The sequence below is a fragment of the Schistocerca gregaria genome, chromosome 3 (assembly GCF_023897955.1).
Source record: "Schistocerca gregaria isolate iqSchGreg1 chromosome 3, iqSchGreg1.2, whole genome shotgun sequence".
NCBI classification, from domain to species: Eukaryota; Metazoa; Arthropoda; class Insecta; order Orthoptera; family Acrididae; genus Schistocerca; species Schistocerca gregaria.
This window is the reverse complement of record NC_064922.1, coordinates 908,433,156-908,458,206: the sequence shown is the minus strand read 5'-3', so window position 1 is coordinate 908,458,206 and position 25,051 is coordinate 908,433,156. Positions and strand designations below refer to the sequence as shown.

General features: G+C 48.5%; 2 protein-coding genes across 2 annotated transcripts; both read right to left on the bottom strand.

Annotated features, from left to right (window-relative positions):
- Positions 1-5,076: 5,076 nt before the first annotated feature.
- On the bottom strand, positions 5,077-6,042 carry LOC126355675 (ribosome-binding protein 1-like). The gene has a single exon (XM_050006040.1). The coding sequence runs from the start codon at positions 6,040-6,042 to the stop codon at positions 5,077-5,079; it is 966 nt and encodes a 321-aa protein (XP_049861997.1).
- Positions 6,042-6,587, bottom strand: LOC126355674 (spidroin-1-like). The gene has a single exon (XM_050006039.1). It carries the CDS (start codon positions 6,585-6,587, stop codon positions 6,042-6,044), a length of 546 nt encoding a protein of 181 aa, XP_049861996.1.
- Between the last annotated feature and the right edge of the window lie 18,464 nt (positions 6,588-25,051).

Below are 25,051 nucleotides of genomic sequence, written 5' to 3'. Positions count from 1 at the left end.
TGTTCCTCGTCCTCGCTTGCTCCCTCCTTCCCCGTCCTTGTTCCTCGTCCTCGCTTGCGCCCTCCCTCTCTCCCCGTCCTCGTTCCTCGTCCTCGCTTGCGCCCTCCCTCCCTCCCCGTCCTCGTTCCTCGCTTGCGCCCGCCCTCCCTCCCTCCCCGTCCTCGTTCCTCGCTTGCGCCCTCCCTCCCTCCCCGTCCTCGTTCCTCGCTTGCGCCCTCCCTCCCTCCCCGTCCTCGTTCCTCGCTTGCGCCCTCCCTCCCTCCCCGTCCTCGTTCCTCGCTTGCGCCCTCCCTCCCTCCCCGTCCTCGTTCCTCGCTTGCGCCCTCCCTCCCTCCCCGTCCTCGTTCCTCGCTTGCGCCCTCCCTCCCTCCCCGTCCTCGTTCCTCGCTTGCGCCCTCCCTCCCTCCCCGTCCTCGTTCCTCGCTTGCGCCCTCCCTCCCTCCCCGTCCTCGTTCCTCGCTTGCGCCCTCCCTCCCTCCCCGTCCTCGTTCCTCGCTTGCGCCCTCCCTCCCTCCCCGTCCTCGTTCCTCGCTTGCGCCCTCCCTCCCTCCCCGTCCTCGTTCCTCGCTTGCGCCCTCCCTCCCTCCCCGTCCTCGTTCCTCGCTTGCGCCCTCCCTCCCTCCCCGTCCTCGTTCCTCGCTTGCGCCCTCCCTCCCTCCCCGTCCTCGTTCCTCGCTTGCGCCCTCCCTCCCTCCCCGTCCTCGTTCCTCGCTTGCGCCCTCCCTCCCTCCCCGTCCTCGTTCCTCGCTTGCGCCCTCCCTCCCTCCCCGTCCTCGTTCCTCGCTTGCGCCCTCCCTCCCTCCCCGTCCTCGTTTCTCGCTTGCTCCCTCCCTCCCCGTCCTCTTTCCTCGCTTGCTCCCTCCCTCCCTCCCTCCTTGTAAGCATTCCTCACTTGCTCCCTCCCTCGTTGTAAGCATTCCTCACTTGCTCCCTCCCTCCTTGTAAGCATTCCTCACTTGCTCCCTCCCTCCTTGTAAGCATTTCTCGCTTGCTCCCTCCCTCCCTCTCTCCCTCCCTTCGTTCCTTTTTGTAAGCATTCCTCACTTGCTCCCTCCCTCCCTCTCTCCCTCCCTTCGTTCCTCCTTGTAAGCATTCCTCACTTGCTCCCTCCCTCCCTACCTCCCTCCTCATCCGCGGTCCTCACTTGCTCCCTCCCTCCCTCCCAAACCACTGGCTCCCTCGCTTCTTCTCTGTGTTCCTCACTTGCTCCCTCCCTTCATGTCTGCATTCCTCAGTTGCTCCCTCCCTTCATGTCTGCATTCCTCACTTGCTCCCTCCCGTCCTCTCTGCATTCCTCACCTGCTCCCTCCCTTCATGTCTGCGTTTCTCACTTTCTCCTTCCCTCCCTCCCTCCCTCCCTCTCTACCTCCCCGTCCTCACTCCCTCAGTCCCTCAATTACTCACTACCTCCGTCCCCATCCTCACTTTATCACTCCCTCATTTACTCACTACTACCCTTCCCATCCTCACTCACTATCTTCCTACCCATTCTCACTCTCACTTACTCACTGTCCTTATTCCTCACTCCCTGTTCTTATTCCTAACTCCCTCACTGTCCTTATTCCTCACTCACTCCCTGTCCTTATTCCTCACTCAATCCCTGTCCTTATTCCTTTCTCTCTTATTTCACCATCCGTACTACCTCACCATCCACATTCCTCCCTCACGATCCACATTCCTCTCTCACCATCATCATTCCTCCCACACACACTCTTTTGTCCCTCCGTCCTTCGTTTGGTCTTTCCTCCCTCCCTCCCGCACTTGATCTTTCCTCCCTCCCTCACACACTTGATCTTTCCTCCCTCCCTCGCTCTCTCTTTCCTCCCTCCCTAGCTCTATCTTTCCTCCCTCCCTCGCTCTCTTTCCTCCCTCCCTCGCTTTCTCTTTCCTCCCTCCCTCGCTTTCTCTTTCCTCCCTCCCTCGCTTTCTCTTTCCTCCCCCCCTCGCTTTCTCTTTCCTCCCTCACTTTCTCTTTCCTCCCTCGCTTTCTATTTCCTCCCTCGCTTTCTCTTTCCTCCCTCGCTTTCTATTTCCTCCCTCCCTCCCTCGCTCTCTCTTTCCTCCCACCCTCTCTTCCTCGCTCTCTCTTTCCTCCCACCCTCTCTTCCTCGCTCTCTCTTTCCTCCCACCCTCTCTTCCTCGCTCTCTCTTTCCTCCCACCCTCTCTTCCTCGCTCTCTCTTTCCTCCCACCCTCTCTCCCTCGCTCTCTCTTTCCTCCCACCCTCTCTCCCTCGCTCTCTCTTTCCTCCCTCCCTCCCTCCCTCCCTCCCTCCCTCCCTCGCTTTCTCTTTCTTCCTTCCCTCGCTCTCTCTTTCTTCCTTCCCTCCTTCCCTCGCTCTCTCTTTCCTCCTTCCCTCCCTCCCTCACTCTCTCTTTCCTCCTTTCATCCCTCCCTCCCTCCCTCGCTCGCTCTCTCCTTCCTCCTTTCTTCCCTCCCTCCCTCGCTCTCTCTTTCCTCCTTTCTTCCCTCCCGCCCCGTCTCTATCCTCCCTTTCATCCTCCTTCCCTGTCTCTATCCCCCCTCGCTCCCTCTCTCCTTCCCCCCTGACTCTATTCTCCCTCCCTCTCCCTTTCCCCCTGTCTCTATCCTCCCTCCCTCTCTCATACCCCCTGTCTCTATCCTCCCTCCCTCCCTCCTTCCCTGTCTCTATCCTCTCTCTCTCCCTCGCTCGCTCTCTCTATCCTCTCTCTCTCCCTCGCTCGCTCTCTCTATCCTCTCTCTCTCCCTCACTCGCTCTCTCTTCCTCTCTCTCTCCCTCGCTTGCTCTCTCTATACTCCCTCCCTCGCTCTCTCTTTCCTCCTTCCCTCCCTCCCTCACTCTCTCTTTCCTCCTTCCCTCCCTCCCTCACTCTCTCTTTCCTCCTTCCCTCCCTCCCTCGCTCTCTCTTTCCTCCTTCCCTCCCTCCCTCCCTCACTCTCTCTTTCCTCCCTCCCTCCCTCCCTCCCTCCCTCCCTCCCTCGCTCTCTCTTTCCTCCTTCCCTCCCTCCCTCGCTCTCTCTTTCCTCCTTCCCTCCCTTCCTCGCTCTCTCTTTCCTCCTTCCCTCCCTCCCTCGCTCTCTCTTTCCTCCTTCCCTCCCTCCCTCCCTCCCTTGTTCTCTCTTTCCTCCTTCCCTCCCACCCTTGCTCTCTTTCCTCCTTCCCTCCCTCCCTCCCTCGCTCTCTCTTTCCTCCTTCCCTCCCTCGCTCTCTCTTTCCTCCTTCCCTCGCTCTCTCTTTCCTCCTTCCCTCGCTCTCTCTTTCCTCCTTTCTTCCCTCCCTCCCTGTCTCTATCCTCCCTCCCTCCCTCCATGTCTCTATCCTCCTTCCCTCCCTCCTTCCCTCCCTGTCTCTATCCTCCCTCCCTCCCTCGCTCTCTCTATCCTCCCTCCCTCACTATCTCTATCCTCCCTCCCTCGCTATCTCTATCCTCCCTCCCTCGCTATCTCTATCCTCCCTCCCTCGCTATCTCTATCCTCCCTCCCTCCCTCCCTCGCTATCTCTATCCTCCCTCCCCCCTCGCTCTCTCTATCCTCCCTCCCCCCTCGCTCTCTCTATCCTCCCTCCCCCCTCGCTCTCTCTATCCTCCCTCCCCCCTCGCTCTCTCTATCCTCCCTCCCCCCTCGCTCTCTCTATCCTCCCTCCCCCCTCGCTCTCTCTATCCTCCCTCCCCCCTCGCTCTCTCTATCCTCCCTCCCCCCTCGCTCTCTCTATCCTCCCTCCCCCCTCGCTCTCTCTATCCTCCCTCCCCCCCTCGCTCTCTCTATCCTCCCTCTCTCTATTCTTCCTTCCCCCCTCGCTCTCTCTATCCTCCCTCTCTCTATTCTTCCTTCCCCCCTCGCTCTCTCTATCCTCCCTCTCTCTATTCTTCCTTCCCCCCTCGCTCTCTCTATCCTCCCTCCCCCCTCGCTCTCTCTATCCTACCTCCCCCCTCGCTCTCTCTATGCTACCTCCCCCCTCGCTCTATCCTCCCTCCCCCTCACTCTCTCTATCCTCCCTCCCTCCCTCGCTCTCTCTAGCCTCCTTCCCTCGCTCTCACTATCCTCCTTCCCTCCCTCTCTCTATCCTCCTTCCCTCCCTCTCTCTATCCTCCTTCCCTCGCTCTCTCTATTTTCCTTCCCTCGCTCTCTCTATCCTCTCTCCCTCATCGCTCGTTTGCTCGCCCTTTCCTCCTTCCCCCATCGGTCTCTCGCTCGCTCGCCCTTTCCTCCTTCCCCCATAAGTCTCTCGCTCGCTCGCCCTTTCCTCCTTCCCCCATAAGTCTCTCGCTCGCTCGCCCCTTCCTCCTTCCCCCATAAGTCTCTCGCTCGCTCGCCCCTTCCTCCTTCCCCCATAAGTCTCTCGCTCGCTCGCCCCTTCCTCCTTCCCCCATAAGTCTCTCGCTCGCTCGCCCCTTCCTCCTTCCCCCATCGGTCTCTCGCTCGGCCGCCCTTTCCTCCTTCCCCCATCGGTCTCTCGCTCGGCCGCCCTTTCCTCCTTCCCCCATCGGTCTCTCGCTCGGCCGCCCTTTCCTCCTTCCCCCATCGGTCTCTCGCTCGCTCGCCCTTTTCTCCTTCCCCCATCGGTCTCTCGCTCGCTCGCCCTTTTCTCCTTCCCACATCGGTGTCTCGCTCGCTGGCCCTTTCCTCCTTCCCCCATCGGTGTCTCGCTCGCTGGCCCTTTCCTCCTTCCCCCATCGGTGTCTCGCTCGCTGGCCCTTTCCTCCTTCCCCCATCGGTGTCTCGCTCGCTGGCCCTTTCGTCCTTCCCCCATCGGTGTCTCGCTCGCTGGCCCTTTCCTCCTTCCCCCATCGGTGTCTCGCTCGCTGGCCCTTTCCTCCTTCCCCCATCGGTGTCTCGCTCGCTGGCCCTTTCCTCCTTCCCCCATTGGTGTCTCGCTCGCTGGCCCTTTCCTCCTTCCCCCATTGGTGTCTCGCTCGCTGGCCCTTTCCTCCTTCCCCCATTGGTGTCTCGCTCGCTGGCCCTTTCCTCCTTCCCCCATCGGTCTCTCGCTCGCTCGCCCTTTCCTCCTTCCCCCATCGGTCTCTCGCTCGCTCGCCCTTTCCTCCTTCCCCCATCGGTCACTCGCTCGATCGCCCTTTCCTCCTTCCCCCATCGGTCACTCGCTCGATCGCCCTTTCCTCCTTCCCCCGTCGCTCCCTCGCCCGCCCTTTCCTCCTTCCCCCGTCGCTCCCTCGCCCGCCCTTTCCTTCCCCTGTCGCTCGCTCGCCCTTTCCTCCTTCCGCCATCGCTCGCTCGCCCTTTCCTCCTTCCGCCATCGCTCGCTCGCCCTTTCCTCCTTCCCCCATTGCTCGCCCGCCCTTTCCTCCTTGCCCCATCGGTCTCTCGCCTGCTCGCCCTTTTCTCCTTCCCCCATCGCCCCCTCGCCCTTTTCTCCTTCCCCCATCGCCCCCTCGCCCTTTTCTCCTTCCCCCATCGCCCCCTCGCCCTTTTCTCCTTCCCCCATCGCCCCCTCGCCCTTTTCTCCTTCCCCCATCGCCCCCTCGCCCTTTTCTCCTTCCCCCATCGCCCCCTCGCCCTTTTCTCCTTCCCCCATCGGTCTCTCGCCCTTTTCTCCTTCCCCCATCGGTCTCTCGCCCTTTCCTCCTTCCCCCATCGGTCTCTCGCCCTTTCCTCCTTCCCCCATCGGTCTCTCGCTCGCTCGCCCTTTCCTCCTTCCCCCATCGGTCTCTCGCTCGCTCGTCCTTTCCTCCTTCCCCCATCGCTCGCTCGCCCTTTCCTCCTTGCCCCATCGCTCGCTCGCCCTTTCCTCCTTCCCCCATCGGTCTCTCGCTCGCCCTTTCCTCCTTCCCCCATCGGTCTCTCGCTCGCTCGCCCTTTCCTCCTTGCCCCATCGCTCGCTCGCCCTTTCCTCCTTGCCCCATCGCTCGCTCGCTCGCTCGTCCTTTCCTCCTTGCCCCATCGCTCGCTCGCCCTTTCCTCCTTGCTCCATCGCTCGCTCGCTCGCACTTTCCTCCTTGCCCCATCCCTCACCCATTCCTCCTTCCCCCATCGCTCGCTCGCTCACTCGCTTGCTCGCCCTTTCCTCTTTGCCCCATCGCTCGCCCTTTTCTCCTTCCCCCATCACTCGCACGCTCGCCCTTTCGTCCTTCCCGCATCGCTCGCGTCGATCGCCCTTTCCTCCTTTCCCCATCCCCCGCTCCCCCTCACCTGCTCCCTCGTACCGCCGTCGCCCACCTGCTCGCTCCCCCGTACCGCCCTCGCCCGCCTGCTCGCTCCCCCGTACCGCCCTCGCCCGCCTGCTCGCTCCCCCGTACCGCCCTCGCCCGCCTGCTCGCTCCCCCGTACCGCCCTCGCCCGCCTGCTCGCTCCCCCGTACCGCCCTCGCCCGCCTGCTCGCTCCCCCGTACCGCCCTCGCCCGCCTGCTCGCTCCCCCGTACCGCCCTCGCCCGCCTGCTCGCTCCCCCGTACCGCCCTCGCCCGCCTGCTCGCTCCCCCGTACCGCCCTCGCCCGCCTGCTCGCTCCCCCGTACCGCCCTCGCCCGCCTGCTCGCTCCCTCGCCCGCCTCCTCGCTCCCTCGCCCGCCCGCCTCCTCGCTCCCTCGCCCGCCCCCTCGCTTCCACGTACCTCCCTTGCCCGCCACATTGCCTATACTTGCCCGCCACATTGCCTATACTTGGCTAACGCATGGTCACCTCCTCCATTGTGAGGACCGAGCTCGATGCCAACGTAGCTGGCAGATCACTTTCGCCTACATCTTGTTGGACTGCCCAATTTTAGTCTTATCACTCTGTGGTGGCCTTGTAACTTTACCAACACCCTGTCTGCAGTCTTGGGTGAGAATCCCTCAATGGCTATGTTTTACATTTTCTTTGAAAGGGAGTTTCATCACGCAATCAAAGGGACAGCCTCTGGTCTTCTCTCCCAGACCTCCACCATCCCTCCATTTAAACTTTTGCTCACTCTTTGTTTTTGCTGTTTATTTCCCTTGGTGTTATTAGTGTCCATATGTGTGTTCATCTCGCTTTCTCTTTTAAGCTGGAGTTTTAAGTGTGTTGCGTAGTGGCTGGCTCATCCTTTTTCTTTTCCATGTGGTTCCCCATTAGTTTTCTGCACTCTTTCCTTTCCCCAACTCCTTTTGAGAATAGTTTTAACTGTAGCGTTGTTTACATGAGGATAAAGGTATTAATAACCCTGTAGTTTGATCCCTTTACGCCCCAAACCAACCAACCTCTGTTTCCCTTCACCCTCTCTCCTCTGTCTCCCTTCATTCCCCTCCCCTCTCTCTCAACCTAGTCTCCCCCATCTGTCTCCCTTCATTCCCCTCCCCTCTCTCTCAACCTAGTCTCCCCCCTCTGTCTCCCTTCACTCTCCCCCCTCTCTGTTTCCCTTCACTGTCCCCCCTGTCTGTCTCCCTTCATCCTCCACCCTCTCTGTTTCCCTTCACTCTCCCCGCCCGTCTGTCTCCTTTCACTCTCCCCCCACTCTGTCTCCCTTCACTCTCCCCCTGTCTCCCCTCACTCTCCCTCTTGTGTCTCCCCTCACTCTCCCTCTTGTGCCACCCCTCACTCTCCCTCTTGTGCCACCCCTCACTCTCCCTCTTGTGTCTCCTCTCCCTCTCCCTCTTGTGTCTCCCCTCACTCTCCCTCTTGTGTCTCCTCTCACTCTCCCTCTTGTGTCTCCCCTCACTCTCCCTATTGTGTCTCCCCTCACTCTCTCTCTTTTGCCTCCCCTCACTCTCTCTCTTTTGCCTCCCCTCACTCTCTCCCTTTTGCCTTCCCTCACTCTCCCTCTTTTGCCCCCCCCCTCACTCTCCCTCTTTTGCCCCCCCTCACTCTCCCTCTTTTGCCTCCCCCCACTCTCCCTCTTTTGCCTCCCCTCACTCTCTCTCCTTTCCCTCCCCTCACTCTCTTGCCTCCCCCTCACTCCCCCTCTTGTCTCCCCCCTCACTCCCCCTCTTGTCTCCCCCCTCACTCCCCCTCTTGTCTCCCCCTCACTCCCCCTCTTGTCTCCCCCTCACTCCCCCTCTTGTCTCCCCCCTCACTCCCCCTCTTGTCTCCCCCTCACTCCCCCTCTTGTCTCCCCCCTCACTCCCCCTCTTGTCTCCCCCCTCACTCCCCCTTTTGTCTCCCCCTCACTCCCCCTCTTGTCTCCCCCCTCACTCTCCCTCTTGTCTCCCCCTCACTCCCCCTCTTGTCTCCCCCCTCACTCCCCATCTTGTCTCCCCCCTCACTCTCCCTCTTGATTCTCCCCTCACTCTCCCTCTTGTCTCTCCCCTCACTCTCCCTCTTGTCTCTTCCCTATCTCCATTCAGTTTCCCCCCATCTCCCTTCACTTCCCCCCACATCTCCCTTCACTTGCCCCCACATCTCCCTTCACTTGCCCCCACATCTCCCTTCATCCCCCCCCATTTCCCTTCACTTTCCCCCCATTTCCCTTCACTTTCCCCCCCATTTCCCTTCATTTCCCCCCATCTCCCTTCATTCCCCCCCATTTCCCTTCACTTTCCCCCCATTTCTCTTCACTTTCCTCCCCATTTCCCTTTACTTTCCTCCCCATTTCCCTTTACTTTACCCCCATCACCCTTTACTTTCCCCCCATCACCCTTTACTTTCCCCCCATCTCCCTTCACTTACCCCCCTCTCCCTTCAATTACCCCCCATCTCCCTTTACTTCCCCCCCATCTCCCTTTACTTCCCCCCCATCTCCCTTTACTTCCCCCCCATCTCCCTTTACTTCCCCCCCATCTCCCTTTACTTCCCCCCATCTCCTTTTACTCCCCCCCATCTCCCTTTACTTGCCCCCATCTCCCTTTACTTGCCCCCATCTCCCTTCACTTCCCCCCATCTCCCTTCACTTCCCCCCATCTCCCTTCACTTCCCCCCATCTCCCTTCACTTCCCCCCATCTCCCTTCACTTCCCCCATCTCCCTTCACTTCCCCCCATCTCCCTTCACTTCCCCCCATCTCCCTTCACTTCCCCCATCTCCCATCACTTCCCCCCACATCTCCCTTCACTTTCCCCCCCATTTCCCTTCACTTTCCCCCCCATTTCCCTTCACTTTCCCCCCATTTCCCTTCACTTTCCCCCCCCATTTCCCTTCACTTTCCCCCCCATTTCCCTTCACTTTCCCCCCCATTTCCCTTCACTTTCCCCCCCATTTCCCTTCACTTTCCCCCCCATTTCCCTTCACTTTCCCCCCCATTTCCCTTCACTTTCCCCCCCATTTCCCTTCACTTTCCCCCCCATTTCCCTTCACTTTCCCCCCCATTTCCCTTCACTTTCCCCCCCATTTCCCTTCACTTTCCCCCCCATTTCCCTTCACTTTCCCCCCCATTTCCCTTCACTTTCCCCCCCATTTCCCTTCACTTTCCCCCCCATTTCTCTTCACTTTCCCCCCATTTCCCTTCATTTCCCCCCCATCTCCCTTCACTTTCCTCCCATTTCCCTTCATTTTCCCCCCCATCTCCCTTCACTTTCCCCCCCATCTCCCTTCACTTCCCCCCCCCCCCCATCTCCCTTCACTTCACCCCCCATATCCCTTTACTTTCCCCCCCATATCCCTTTACTTTCGCCCCCATCTCCCTTTACTTTCCCCCCCATCTCCCTTTACTTTCCCCCCCATCTCCCTTCACTTTTCCCCCCATCTCCCTTCACTTTCCCCCCCATCTCCCTTCACTTTCCCCCCCCATCTCCCTTCACTTTCCCCCCCATCTCCCTTCACTTTCCCCCCCATCTCCCTTCACTTTCCCCCCCATCTCCCTTCACTTTCCCCCCCATCTCCCTTCACTTTCCCCCCATCTCCCTTCACTTTCCCCCCATCTCCCTTCACTTTCCCCCCATCTCCCTTCACTTTCCCCCCCATCTCCCTTCACTTACCCCCCCATCTCCCTTCACTTACCCCCCCATCTCCCTTCACTTTCCCCCCATCTCCCTTCACTTACCCCCCATCTCCCTTCACTTACCCCCCATCTCCCTTCACTTACCCTCCCATCTCCCTTCACTTACCCCCCCATCTCCCTTCACTTACCCCCCCATCTCCCTTTACTTACTCCCCCCATCTCCCTTTACTTACTCCCCCCATCTCCCTTTACTTACTCCCCCCATCTCCCTTTACTATTCCCCGCCCCATCTCCCTTTACTATTCCCCGCCCCATCTCCCTTTACTATTCCCCGCCCCATCTCCCTTCACTTTGCCCCCCTGCCCCATCTCCCTTCACTTTGCCCCCCGCCCCATCTCCCTTCACTTTGCCCCCCCGCCCCATCTCCCTTCACTTTGCCCCCCCGCCCCATCTCACTTCATTTTGCCCCCCCGCCCCATCTCCCTTCACTCTGCCCCCCCGCCCCATCTCCCTTCACTCTGCCCCCCATCTCCCTTCACTCTTCCCCCCATCTCCCTTCACTCTTCCCCTTCCACTCTTCCCCCCATCTCCCTTCACTCTTCCCCTTCCACTCTTCCCCTCTCTAGTCCTTCCACACTTCCCCTTCCACTCTTCCCCTCTCTAGTCCTTCCACTCTTCCTCTTTCTAGTCCTTCCACTCTTCCCCTTTCTAGTCCTTCCACTCTTCCCCTTTCTAGTCCTTCCACTCTTCCCCTTCCACTCTTCCCCTTTATAGTCGTTCCACTCTTCCCCTCTTTAGTCCCTTCATTCTTCCCCCCTGTCTATTCACCTCTATGGTCCCTTCATTCTTCCCCCCTGTCTATTCACCTCTATGGTCCCTTCATTCTTCCCCCCTGTCTATTCACCTCTATGGTCCCTTCATTCTTCCCCCCCTGTCTATTCACCTCTATGGTCCCTTCACTCTTCCCCCTGTCTATTCACCTCTATAGTCCCTTCACTCTTCCCCCTGTCTATTCACCTCTATAGTCTCTTCACTCTTCCCCCTGTCTTTTCACCTCTTCCCCCCTGTCTTTTCACCTCTATAGTCTCTTCACTCTTCCCCCCTGTCTTTTCACCTCTATAGTCTCTTCACTCTTCCCCCCTGTCTTTTCACCTCTATAGTCTCTTCACTCTTCCCCCCTGTCTTTTCACCTCTATAGTCTCTTCACTCTTCCCCCCTGTCTATTCACCTCTATAGTCCCTTCACTCTTCCCCCCTGTCTATTCACCTCTATAGCCCCTTCACTCTTCCCTTCTGTACTCCAGTCACCCGTCCCGTCTGTCTCTTCCCCTCTCTAGTCTCTTATCCCGTCTGTCTCTTCCCCTCTCTAGTTTCTTATCTCGTCCCCTCTGTCTCCTCCCCTCTCTCTACTGTACATAACAGGTGTGTAATTATACTCACCCGAATGCTTTGCAGTACTTACAGCTAAACTGACATACAAAGTGATTGCTTTCACAGTGGCCTGCTGTCTGATATGCAGGTGTTTCTGTTGAAGGGTCTGGGAGAGAAGGTGGTGAAAGATCAGTTAAATATGTCTTGTATTAAGCCTTAAAAGAGAATGGCTGGATGGGGGTGAAAGAAAATTGAAAACAATCTGCTGATCATTCAACCAGTGTTACCTGTCTCACTTTTAGTCTCTCTTTCCTAGTGGTACAAGTCAGCATATGAAGAGACACTTTGTGAAGAAAACTTCTTTTTTAGCGAATGTGGGGGGGGGGGGGGGGGCGGCATTTGCTGTCATACTCCTCTCTGGATAGCCCCAGGAATCATTTCTTCAGCATCCAAAGAGGCAAATAAGTCCACTGAAGTGTAAAGGTTAAAACAGGAGTAGTGAGGTCTTGCTTGTATACCAAATGGGTTTTACACTTTTGGGCAGTTAGTGATCATATGAGTGGGCAATCAACGAGCTGAAATTCACTTGACTTTGGATTAGGCAGTATGTTGTCTCAGCACAGAGGTTGGCAATTAAGCCTGTGGCCAACTTGATGCATTTATGTTGGACTGTTTTGGTGGGTTTTAGATGTATGAGCCATGCTAATAACATCAGTCCATCTAGGATTATATGAAGACTTTACGAAATTGTGAGAGATGTGTTGTGTCACCTCCACTGGACCTATGACTTAGGCATTTAAGAGCTGTTGTTTTTATGTTGCTCAGGTTTGATAACCAAGAGAGCTGTTTGTCAAATTTGAGGCCTAGAAACTTTATTGAATCATTGATCTTCAGTACATTGTTCTTTGTCATCATGGTTTGTGGAATGTAAATTGATGATGAATGTAGCAAATGGATGTCAGCAGTTTTCCCCAATGAAAACATGCGACCATTGCACACTGTCTACTCAGTCAGCCCCTTGATATCCACTATATCACTGTTGCAGAGTTGGAGTAGGGGCAAAATGTGCCTTAAATAAGGATTAGGCCCACCTCTCTGGATTTGTAATCATGTACATTGATAATGTAGGTTGTAATTCTCATTACATCCACTCCCCCCCCCCCCCCCCACTCCCTATGGACACTGTTCTCCTATTAAAATCTATTGAACAGGACTTTGTATGTGAAGAATTATATAAAGATTGGAGTCGTACCCAAAGGCCAGATTCATGAAATTATCTGATGATATTATGCCTCCATGTAGTAACATAGCCTTTCTGTGAGAAGATGCATACTATGTAATGCCTACGTAGGATAGTGTGCATCCAGCTGGATCAGATTATCAGTGGTGAGTTCATATCTCTGGAACCAAGTAAGTGGATTCAAATACTATATGGCAGTTCATCATCCCCTCCAAGGTCATTCCTACACAACTAGTGAAGGTAATACTAAGAAAACTATTAGGACAGTTTTTGTCGTTGACTGCTTCGATGACTGCTTCCTGGCCGCAAGACAGTTTTTTCTAACTAATCTCAGAAGTTGTTTTTTGGCTCAGAAATTTGTTGCATTCAAGCTTAAAACATGCTTAAGGATCCTGCGGTATTTAACATCTCCAAATTGCAGCTACAGGTCCAACACCTATAGGAGATCTTTTTATGATCAGCACCAATCCTCCTCAAATCTTTATTGGCATGGCTCACTGCTGGAGCACTGTAAAATCTTCACAAAAATCCACATTGCTGTATGGAGTTGCTGCACCTGTTCCATCCACATAATCTTGTTGGGCTTTTTTTTGTTCCACTTACTATGAGTGCAGAATCCTTTCTCTTAAATACTGGATGGCTATAATTAAAATTTTTCTATTTAACACTTTATAACACACAAACTAATTACAGTATGAGGAGCAAACTTGGTAGCATTAATGTTCAGGATGTGAGGAAGAGAAATAAAGCAAAATCAGTACAACTGAAACACTTTTAATGTGGTGCTACAGTACATCATACCATTACATACTGGTACCACTACTTCTACAAAAGGGGCTCTATATAATGCCCATCAGTGTCCAGAAAAGTCTGAAAGCACAGAATTGCATTCTACACAACAGAACAAAGCATGTCCGTAGATATGCTGGCTACCTCTCTTGATGTACTGTGCTTCAGATCAGCACATGTGTGAATGTTCCCCTGGTAAACCCTATCCTTCAGGTAGCCCCACAACCAGAAATCATAGGGAGTCGGATTAGGTGATCGTGCTAGCCAAGCATTTGGAAACAGTCAGCTGATATTGTTTCCAAATCTGCTTTGGAGAAGCAGGTGAACTTCATGAGAGATGTGTGGTGGAACCCCATCTTAATGAAAACTGTTGAGTTCAACGCATCTCTCTCTTGTAGGTATGACAAAGAATATGGCAGCAGTGCTGACCAGTCACACTGCATGTCTTTGGTCCTGGAGTGCCAACCTGCTCAGAAAAAGAATGGACCATTGATGAACTTAGCTGTGAAGCCACACCATATGGTGGCACATTCATCATACAGAGGAACTTCATGCACTGTGACTGAAGGTGTAAATCCCCATACATGGCAATTCTGTGTGTTCAACCCACCTGTCAGAGGAAAATGAGCTTCATCTGTCCATAGGATGATCAAGGGCCACCCTCATCAACTTCAATCCTTGTGAGAAAGTGGAGAGCAAAGGCGACATGTCATTGTGCATGCTGTGGTGCAAGCTGCTGTATGAATCTTGTATGGATACCATATGCGAATGGCTCAAAGCACCTTGTGTACAGTGGATCATGGGATGGTCAACTGTTGTGACACAGCCCGCGCACTGCCTGATGATTGGGAATTGCACGCAGTGTTGTCTGCCATAACAGCAGGAATTTCATCAACCATGTTTGGTGCAACTGGTCATCGGCATCTTCCCAGAGTGACATCCAGTTCTCCAGTTGATTCAAACTTTTTCATCATGCTCTGCACAACAGGTGGAGGAAGAGGACCCTTTTGTAATCCTTTCAGCTGCTGATATTCTCGATGTGCAGCTGCAGCATTACTGTTGTTTTGATAATAGAGCTTCACCAATAATGCCGTGCTCCATTTGTCCAAGCTCATGTTGAGACATCAACAAGTGAGCTGTGATTGGTCAGGTGTGTGACATTATGAATCATGATGACTAATCATGTCATCTGCTGGCCGTAGTTGGAACTGGACGGTGGCGCTGTGACACATGGAAATCATGCACCCCATACCCTAGACTTGAATGCTACCATGTTTGGTTGTTGCTGTTGTGGTCTTCAGTCCTGAGACTGGTTTGATGCAGCTCTCCATGCTACTCTATGCTGTGCAAGCCACTTCATCTCCCAGTACCTACTGCGGCCTACATCCTTCTGAATCTGCTTAGTGTATTCATCTCTTGGTCTCCCTCTATGATTTTTACCCTCCACGCTGCCCTCCAATACTAAATTGTTGATCCTGTGATGCCTCAGAATATGTCCTACCAACCGATCCCTTCTTCTAGTTAAGGTGTGCCACAAATTTCTCCCCAATCCTATTCAATACTTCCTCATTAGTTACATGATCTACCCGTCCAATCTTCAGCATTCTTCTGTAGTGCCACATTTCGAAAGCTTCTATTCTCTTCTTGTCCAAACTATTTATCGTCCATGTTTCACTTCCATACATGGCTACACTCCATACATATACTTTCAGAGACGACTTCCTGACATTTGAATCTAAATGTTAACAGATTTTTCTTCTTCAGAAATGCTTTCCTTGCCATTGCCAGTCTCCATTTTATATCCTCTCAACCTCGACCATCATCAGTTATTGTGCTCCCCAAATAGCAAAACTCATTTACTACTTTAAGTGTCTCATTTCCTAATCTAATTCCCTCAGCATCACCCAACTTAATTCGACTACATTCCATTATCCTCGTTTTGCTTTTGTTGATGTTCGTCTTATATCCTCCTTTCAAGACACTGTCCATTCCGTTCAACTGCACTTCAAAGACCTTTTCTGTCTCTGACAGAATTACAATGTCATTGGCGAACCTCAGAGTTCTTATTTCTTCTCCATGGATTTTAATACCTACTCCAAACTTTTCTTTCGTTTCCTTTACTGCTTGCTCAATATACAGATTGAATAACATCAGGGATAGGCTACAACCCTGTCTCACCCCTTCCCAACAACTGCTTCCCTTTCATGTCCCTCGACTCTTATAACTGCCATCTGGTTTCTGTACAAATTGTAAATAGCCTTTCGCTCCCTGTATTTTACCCCTGCCACCTTTAGAATTTGAAAGAGAGTATTCCAGTCAACATTGTCAAAAGCTTTCTCTAAGTCTACAAATGTTAGAAACGTAGGTTTGCCTTTCCTTAATCTTTCTTCTAAGATAAGTTGTAGGGTCAGTATTGCCTCACGTGTTCCAACATTCCTACGGAATCCAAACTGACGTCCCACGAGGTGAGCCTCTATCAGTTTTTCCATTCGTCTGTAAAGAATTTGCGTTAGTATTTTGCAGCTGTGACTTACTAAACTGATAGTTCGGTAATTTACACATCTGTCAACACCTGATTTCTTTGGGGTTGGAATTATTATATTCTTCTTGAAGTCTGAGGGAATTTCGCCTGTCTCATACATATTGCTCACTAAATGGTAGAGTTTTGTCGGGACTGGCTCTCCCAAGGCTGTCGGTAATTCTAATGGAATGTTGTCTACACCCGGGGCCTTGTTTCGACTTACGTCTTTCAGTGCTCTGTCAAACTCTTCACACAGTATCATATCTCCCATTTCATCTTCATCTACATCCTCTTCTATTTCCATAATATTGTCTTCAAGTACATTGCCCTTGTATAGACCCTCTATATACTCCTTCCACCTTTCTGCTTTTCCTTCTTTGCTTAGAACTGGGTTTCCATCAAAGCTCTTGATATTCATGCAAGTAGTTTTCCTTTCTCCAAAGGTCTCTTTAATTTTCCTGTAGGCAGTATCTATCTTACCCCTAGTGAGAAAAGCCTCTGCATCCTTACATATGTCCTCTAGCCATCCCTGTTTAGCTATTTTGCACCTCCTGTCGATCTCATTTTTGAGACATTCGTATTCCTTTTTGCCTGCTTCATTTACTGCATTTTTATATTTCCTCCTTCCATCAATTAAATTCAATATTTCTTCTGTTACCCAAGGTTTTCTACTAGCCCTCATCTTTTTACCTCCTTGCTCCTCTGCTGCCTTCACTATTTCATCCCTCAAAGCTACCCATTATTCTTCTACAGTATTTCTTTCCCCCATTCCTCTCAATTTTTCACTTATGCTCTCCCTGAAACCCTGTACAACCTCTGGTTCTTTCAGTTTATCCAGATCCTATCTCCTTAAATTCCCACCCTTTTGCAATTTCTTCAGTTTTAATCTACAGTTCATAACCAATAGATTGCAGTCAGAGTCCCCATTGCCCCTGGAAATGTCTTACAATTTAAAACCTGGTTCCTAAATCTCTGTCTTACCATTATATAATCTATCTGATACCTTTTAGTATCTCCAGGATTCTTCCATGTATACAACCTTCTTTAATGATTCTTGAACCAAGTGTTAGCTATGATTAAGTTGTGCTCTGCGCAAAATTCTACCAGGCGACTTCCTCTTTCATTTCTTAGCCCCAATCCATATTCACCTACTATGTTTCCTTCTCTCCCTTTTCCTACTCTCGAATTCCAGTCACCCATGACTATTAAATTTTCATCTCCCTTCACTACCTGAATAATTTCTTTTATCTCATCATACATTTCATCAATTTCTTTGTCATCTGCAGAGCTAGTTGGCATATAAACTTGTACTATTGTAGTAGGTGTGGGCTTCGTGTCTATCTTGGCCACAATAATGCGTTCACTATGCTGTTGGTAGTAGCTTACCCGCATTCCTATTTTTCCTATTATTATTAAACCTACTCCTGCGTTACCCCTATTTGATTCTGTATTTATAACCCTGTATTCACCTGACCAGAAGTCTTGTTCCTCCTTCCACCGAACTTCACTAATTCCCGCTGTATCTAACTTTAACCTATCCATTTCCCTTTTTAAATTTTCTAACCTACCTGCCCGATTAAGGGATCTGACATTCCACGCTCCGATCCGTAGAACGCCAGTTTTCTTTCTCCTGATAATGACATCCTCTTGAGTATTTCCGGCCCATTTGGTACATGTACAGTAATTAGTTCCTGTGTCATAAAATTTTAAATAGGGTAAGTTTACAATATTATGGTAAGGAAAGCTGCTACTCAGCATACAGCAGAGGTGCCGAGGCACAACAAACCGGAGCACATGACCTCTGTGTTCTTTCTAAAGTAGCATCCAATACCTAACTTTATTTGTGGTATCTAATGTACACCCCTCCCATGACTGCCACCTAGAAGCAAGACAGTTTTTGATATCTACTTGATTTTCTTTATGTCCTAGTCTGAAAGTCATTATTGTGTGTCAGCTCCACCACACTTTTCTCTGAAGTTACCTTCAGGCAGCACCTTTAATGTTTCAGGTTACAATAGGTAATTCTTAATTTCAGGTTTGCTTTCTAAATTCTTGTCCTCTCTTTTTCCCCCCTGGTTATCTTTATCCATTTTGCACTTCAATGTCATTAAAAGTGCGCTGTTTCTAACTCTTCCAGCCGGTGTGGCCAAGCGGTTCTAGGCGCTTCAGTCTGGAACCGTGCGACTGCAGCGGTCGCAGGTTCGAATCCTGCCTTGGGCGTGGATGTGTGTGTTGTCCTTAGGTTAGTTAGGTTTAAGTAGTTCTAAGTTCTAGGGGACTGATTATCTCAGATGTTAAGTCTCATAGTGCTCAGAGCCATTTGAACCATTTTCTAACTCTACCTGAAGGCCACAAATATGTTTTTGCTGTTAACTAACTTAAACAGTCTGCAGATCCAAAGAAGGGGCTCCTAACTACAACCATCCCAATGAAAGATCAAATCAAAATCTTCATGTTACTCCCAGAATGACTAGCCTATGGTAATAACCACATGCTACTAATTTTATAACGACGGAGAACAATAACACAAACTCAAAATGCAGAACAGAAAGAACTCTAAACACTTGAAAAGAAATGGCACATATCATTCAATGGGCTGAACACCAAAGCAGTTCAGTCAATTTCATCAGACTATAAGGAGTCATTAAAATAAAATGAAGTAAATGACTGACATGAAATTTTGTACTTGATCAGGTCTGAAAAACCATTGTGTTAGGTACACTGCCAGTTGTATGCATGAGAGCAAGAAGAGGAAATTCTACATTGGTGGATGGGGTGAGTGGTACAGACTATCTGCATATTACGTATTCTGTCCAGAATTGTATACATTTTTTATTGCTGCTAATTTTATGTATTAGAATTTTCCTAGATAATCTTGACGCATAGTAAAGCTCCAAACACATAATATTGTGTACTGTCTGTGAAATGTTTGATAATGTTCCAAGTGTGCATATTAGGTAGTTTATGTATCCTGTTACAATTTAAAAAAAGTTGTATCAGCTCTGAAGAACTGAATCAGCTCAATTGCATGTTCCAAAGTAATTAAAATTTTTCACTGAAAAGTAAATCTAAAAAATGCAACAGTATTCGAAGATTAGGAGAGGGGGTGTATACAATTTTTAAGTCCTCTGGGGCAGTTCTGTTGCCATTGTACTTGACTGATTAGAAATGCAGTTATGTAAGTGTTGAGACTGAAAGAAATTAATAAATGCTAATAAAAAGATCACATAAGGGAACTGATCTTCCATACCCATTGGAACTGTTAACCCTTGTTAGTACATGAGAGAGTCAAAAATCAACAAATGAAAAGATAGGCCAACAAGTTTAATCTCCTGCTTGAAAATACTACTCATTCTTCTCATTGGAGTGCTGATAAAACAGAAGTTCCACTAAATTCAAATATAATGTTGCTTAAATGTTATACTGGTCATGTGTGTTTCACTTATCAGCTTTCTGCATAAACCAAAGAACTACAGTGAAGGAAAATAACAAAATGTGCAAGGGGCATATAGTAAGTAATACAAAACATTTTTTTCTAAAAGCAAGTTGGTTGAATTCAGAATTCCAATACATCATATTATTCTCCCTTCTTTTGGCTACGAAACCCTCTTTTTCAACATAATCTCCATTTAGTGTGGTGGCCTTATGCCAATTCACTGGGAGGACCTGTACGCCTGCACGATTCCACTCTACTGGTTGACGTCAGATCAGTGTCTCGATGCATCAATAACATTCCAACTATCCACACACTGCTTCCCCCAGAGTGAATCCTTCAATGAGGGAAACAGATGAAAGTAAGAAAATTTCAGATACGGGCTGTAGGTTGGATGAGGAGGAAAATTCAATAAAGTTTTCTGAATTCCTCTTGGGTGAGGCTTTGCATTGTCATGGAGAAGGAGAAGTTCATGTGATTTTTGTTAGGAGGAACATGCTGAAGTCATTTCTTCAATTTCCTTAGGGTAGCACAATAAACTTCAGAGTTATCATTGAACCATGAAACAAGACATCAAACAGAATAACCCCTTCAGAGTCCCAAAAGTCTGTTGCCATGACTTGACCGACTGAAGGTGTGGCCGGCTTTTAACATTTTCTTTGGAGGAGAGATGGTGTGGCGCCACTCTAAGGGTTATCATTTTGTTTCCAGTGTAAAATGATGAACATGTGTTTCATTGCCTCTGACAATGTTTTACAAAAAATTGTCACTCAACCTCACAATGTGCTAGGAATTCTGCCCAGATGATCATTTGTTGCTCATCGTGGTCTTCAGTGAGGCAGTGGGGCGCCCAGAGGGCACAAACATTAGACTACCCCAACAGGTAGACAAGTGTGTCAGCACTAGCTACAGAGATGTCAAGTTGACCAGCAAGGTGATTGTTGTAATGCATCGATCACAGTAAATGAGTGCGTGTTCTCATTTCAGCATTGCAGGTGATTGGACAGGTTTGCGCAGCCTTGTTGTGATGATGACAGAAGCTTCACCCAATAACTCACCATGCCTTTGTTCACTGCCAAGCCGCTGTAGACATAGAGCAAGTGCCTGTGAATATCTGTGATGCTCTGGTTTTCAGCCAAAAGAAACTCAGTGACAGCTCTCCACTTGAAACTCACCTCTGTTACAGGTGCCATTTTGAAGGCTATGTATAGTGCCACCACCTATCAGAACTTTATGAAACTATAGGGGCTGAAGTCAGTGAATTTCACCTCGGCCGACAACAAATTTCACATTTTTTCAACCCAAACTGGCTAAGAAAAAATGTATTGCATTACTTATTGACTGCCCCACATAGAATGGTAATACAGAGTACAGATTATGGCAAGACATAGTATGTTAATGAGAGGAAACAGTGAAAATTAGATGGTATAGCTGTAATCAGTTCTTGAAGTCTCACTGTAACCCTTACTGTAAAATATAAACACCATTCACAATAAAGTAGAAACCTTGCTTAAGAGCAGTGTGTACAAAGCCATGAACTTTCCTAGTGCTGCAGTATATCTCATTTACAAATGTAACATGAACCTTGGAAAGAAGCAGTGTGTGCTATTATATTCGATGGTTTTTCAGATATGCCAGTATTTCCTAAGAAAGCTCGGGAAACTATAAGTGCTATTAATTCTATTTTAAACAATGATATATCACTATTATTTAAATGAAGATTAGGGAATGTACTAAGTATTTCACACCAGTTGGGCCGAATCAATTCTTGGAATGTTATTTCAAAGAAAATAAAAAATGAATATGTGGTGTGTGCTATCCACTATCTAGTGGTTTGACCTTTCCTTACACTGCTGTGGTATGAGAGTATTCTTTATAATTATTGATTATCCTGAGCATGAATGAACATATTCTGTGGAGGATGTATAGTTTCATGCCTTATTCTTGTTTGCCCAGGGTTTCTACCTCGACAGAACCGACCAGATAGTCAACAAGAACTTTCATATTCTGAATATCAGATGTCTTCAGATGGAATGGCAAATAGCTGTCCAAACTGTGGGAAAATTTACCAACACAGAAGAACCATGCTATCACACCTTAAGCTACAGTGTGGGAAGGAAGCACAATTTCCATGCCCATTTTGTCACAAGAAATACAGGAAAAAGTCATCTGTTATTTTTCATGTAACCCGTGTCCACAAAAGTTTTATCAGCCCTTCTTCTTTAAGTCAGAGTAATATATTTTAAATCAGGTGTGTCATCTGAACTGAAAATGAACGTGTGTGTGGAAACGTCTGTACTACTGTGGATTTGTAAACCTATAGTTTGGACTCACTTGAATTCTGTCTGCCATCTAGTTCTAGTAAGACCTCAATGCTCATTTCACTTAGAGAACACTGGACTTATTTTAACCTCAGCATGATCTGAAGATTTGAGGTGTACTGAACCAAAGAAACAACGTGATTTTTTTATATTTCTGTTAGTTTGTTTATTTGCATTGTGTATAGTTTTTTGATATAATTAATACGTTGTGGTATTGTAAACTGTATTCTGGTTAATTATCATAATATTCATAGAAATAATGTCAGTGTAGATGCAGTTCTCTCTTCATTCCTGTCACCAGTATTGATTAATTGTGTTCATTTACATACTTTCCTCATTTTAGATACAACTGAAATCGATGTCATGCCAATACAATAGGAGTGACTATATGATTATTTATTTCCATTTATGGATATAATTGTGAAGCTACTGTCCATTGGCCTTGTGAAGAAGGGTGGAGGGATGAGGTGTGAAACATATTACTATATTGTGTAGATAGTAATTTTGATAGACTCACTACTGTCTCCCAGTTTTATGAAAGCTGTTACAATATTTAAGATCATACTGAGTATTTGTTTAAATGAGTTTTCCATGCATCCTATTAAATTTTGAATTTCCTATCAAATATTGAATATAGGTGATCTCAAACATACCAGAGTTTCTTATTCCTTAGGTACACGAAATCTCCCAGATCCATATGAACAGTGATATGCAATATTTCAGAAATCTAGTTTATTCCATCCATATGCAACATACAGCAGTGCTCTTTATGGGTTCTGATACTGAATTTGGTAAATCCTTAGGGATATACCTCCCAAACAAGGATTTCACCTCCCACTAAGCCTTTGTATCACTAATTCCAGTATGTACCTACTCCCAGATGTATGTCTTATGGGTTATGTCTCTTTACTTCTTATGAAGTTCTGTCTCCAGTATATACCATATTGAAGAAGACAGGACCACATCATTTATCAGCTTATCTACACATAGCCCCCTTCTCTCCACCCCATCCTTCCTCATACATAGCAATCATATTTGAAGTATGCAAGTGGGAAGTGTCCACCACTACATCATATTGTATGTTTCCATATATATCCTACTGTAAACCTACACTACTCCCTTTCCATCTGCCTCTGCTACACTCCCAGTCTCACAGCCTTGATCTCCACCTTTCCCACTCTCTCTTCACTTTTTCGAAGTGTGTATTGGAGGGGCAGTTACCCCCTTCTAACTGTTATCCTCTGCAATAGCTCCTCCTCTGTTCACCATGGTCCATCTTTAACTGCAACTACTACTCCACCCATATTTCTTAACCAGGCACAAAACACCATGTCCTTTTCCCTTAATTAATCTACATTGTCATGACCCAAGAAAACTACAACTATGCCTGAGTTCTTTTTGTTAGACATGGAAATCAAAAATAGCATCTCTGAATCCTTCTCATCTTTCCAAAACAGGTATTCAGCTACAAAATGTTTAGTCTCAGCTTTCTCCTGCTGTTAACTTTGCGTTCATTAAGTAATATCCTTGTGAAAGCTCCATGTGGAATATTTATGATATACAGAGAGAGGCAAAAAGATTGCCCAGCCTGAATAATTTAGAGTCCAAGAACAGAGTGTTGCACATGCCCAAGTTTGCAAGTGCCAGTGTTCACAACTCTGGCAGTCTGTTGAGCTTCAGCTTGGAGTTTAATCGTCAAATAGAAGCAATATAATAGTTAGGCTGCAGTGTATGTTTAGATTCATTACCATTTGACTCATCATATCATTTCTTTTGAAAATCATTATTCGAGGACGTAGAAATGACTGAAATATAAGAACTCCACATTGGTAGAATAACTTTGATGATGAGTGTTTCACATTTGTTTCAGTGGCTGAGCGAATAGGCTGATGGTTTATGAACATTAAGGATGAGCATTTTAATCAAACTGGAGTCAATTGTCTGTCCTTTTTTTTCTTTTATTTAGCTATGTGCAGGTAATATTTTAAACCATAATTCACTGTGAATTGAGCATTTGTAGGCTTTTCTAGGTTCCATATTCTTTCAAAAGATTCCATTTTATAACAGTCTAATCTTTAAACAAACAGGCAAATGTCAAAATGGCCGACATGAATGTTCACAAGTGAGTAACTGCTCTCTTTGAAAATGGTTTTAGTGCATCTGAGGCAGGACGTTGTTATGGTGTTGATGCTTCACAGTAAGGAGATGGATTAGACAGTTTAGAGATAATGGTGAGGTGACAAAACATCCAATACCTGGAAGATCATGGGTGTCTATATGGAGAGAAGATGAGGAGTTGGTCAGGATGACCCTAAATGTTTCTTTGTCAATCATCTGGGCACAAACAAGAGCTTCACATTTCCCAGGCTCATCGGGGACTGCTCTGAGAAGATTAAGGAACCATGGAATCAGGTCCCATCATCCTCTTATCAAAGAACCATTGTTTGATAACTGAGCGAGGTGGCGCAGTGGTTAGACACTGGACTCGCATTTGGGAGGACGACGGTTCAATCCCGCGTCTGGCCATCCCGATTTAGGTTTTCCGTGATTTCCCTAAATCATTCCGGGCAAATGCCGGGATGGTTCCTCTGAAATAGCACGGCCGACTTCCTTCCCTAATCTGATGAGACTGACGACCACGCTGTCTGGTCTCCTTCTCCAACCAACCAACCAACCATTGTTTGATAAGCTATGGATAAAATAGCAGTTGTGAGTTCCTGGGAAGATGTCTATTGAAGGAATGTCATTTTCTCTAAGGAGTGCACAATTGAGTCCACGAGCATAGGTCTGGCTCTTTTTACCACACAGATGGGCAACAATATGATGTGCACTTTGTAGCCACACATGCTAAAAGTGGATACATAAGTGTGAAATGTTGGACTGGATATGTCACATTGGTAAAAGAACATTAGAATGTATCCAAGGCATGTTCAGTTTAGCATGGTGTGAACATTTCCTTGAAAATGTAATTATCCCTGGAGCTTGAATTTGGTACCCTCAATGACACCTGACTTACGAGCATGATAATCATCTATCACACATTAGAATTAGTATTCAGAGCTGGTTTCAAAGGAGAAGGAATATTATTCAATGTCAAAGAAACCTGATCTGAATCCTATAGAGCACATATGGCCTCAACTTAAGAAGACTCTGTGGGACAACTGGCCAGACCTTCCTCTGGGGACTCTGAATGCTCTATGGGATTTGGTTCATTCTTCATAAGAGAGAATTGCCATGGATGAGGACTTTTTCCATAGACTTGTAAATTCTGTGCTTGGAAGGATCCAAGCTGTTCTTGATGTCAATGGCATGTGGACAAAGTACTGAAACTATATGTAGTGTACTCTTCATTTTATTTTTCTGTAAAATGCATGCATAGATATTAGACCAACAATCTTAATTTCAAAATACGAATCTACCTGCTACTATATTACTTGTATTTTTATGGAAAGTCAGATGAGTATCACTCTTCAAGATATGTTGTTTTTATTGTTATGGAAGGTCAACTGCTGTAAATATTGCTTTCGAAGGAAGATTATTTGCAGACATCAAATTCATAAAACATAATTAGTTATTTACTGAAGAGAATATTATAAAAGTAAAAAATGAAAACAT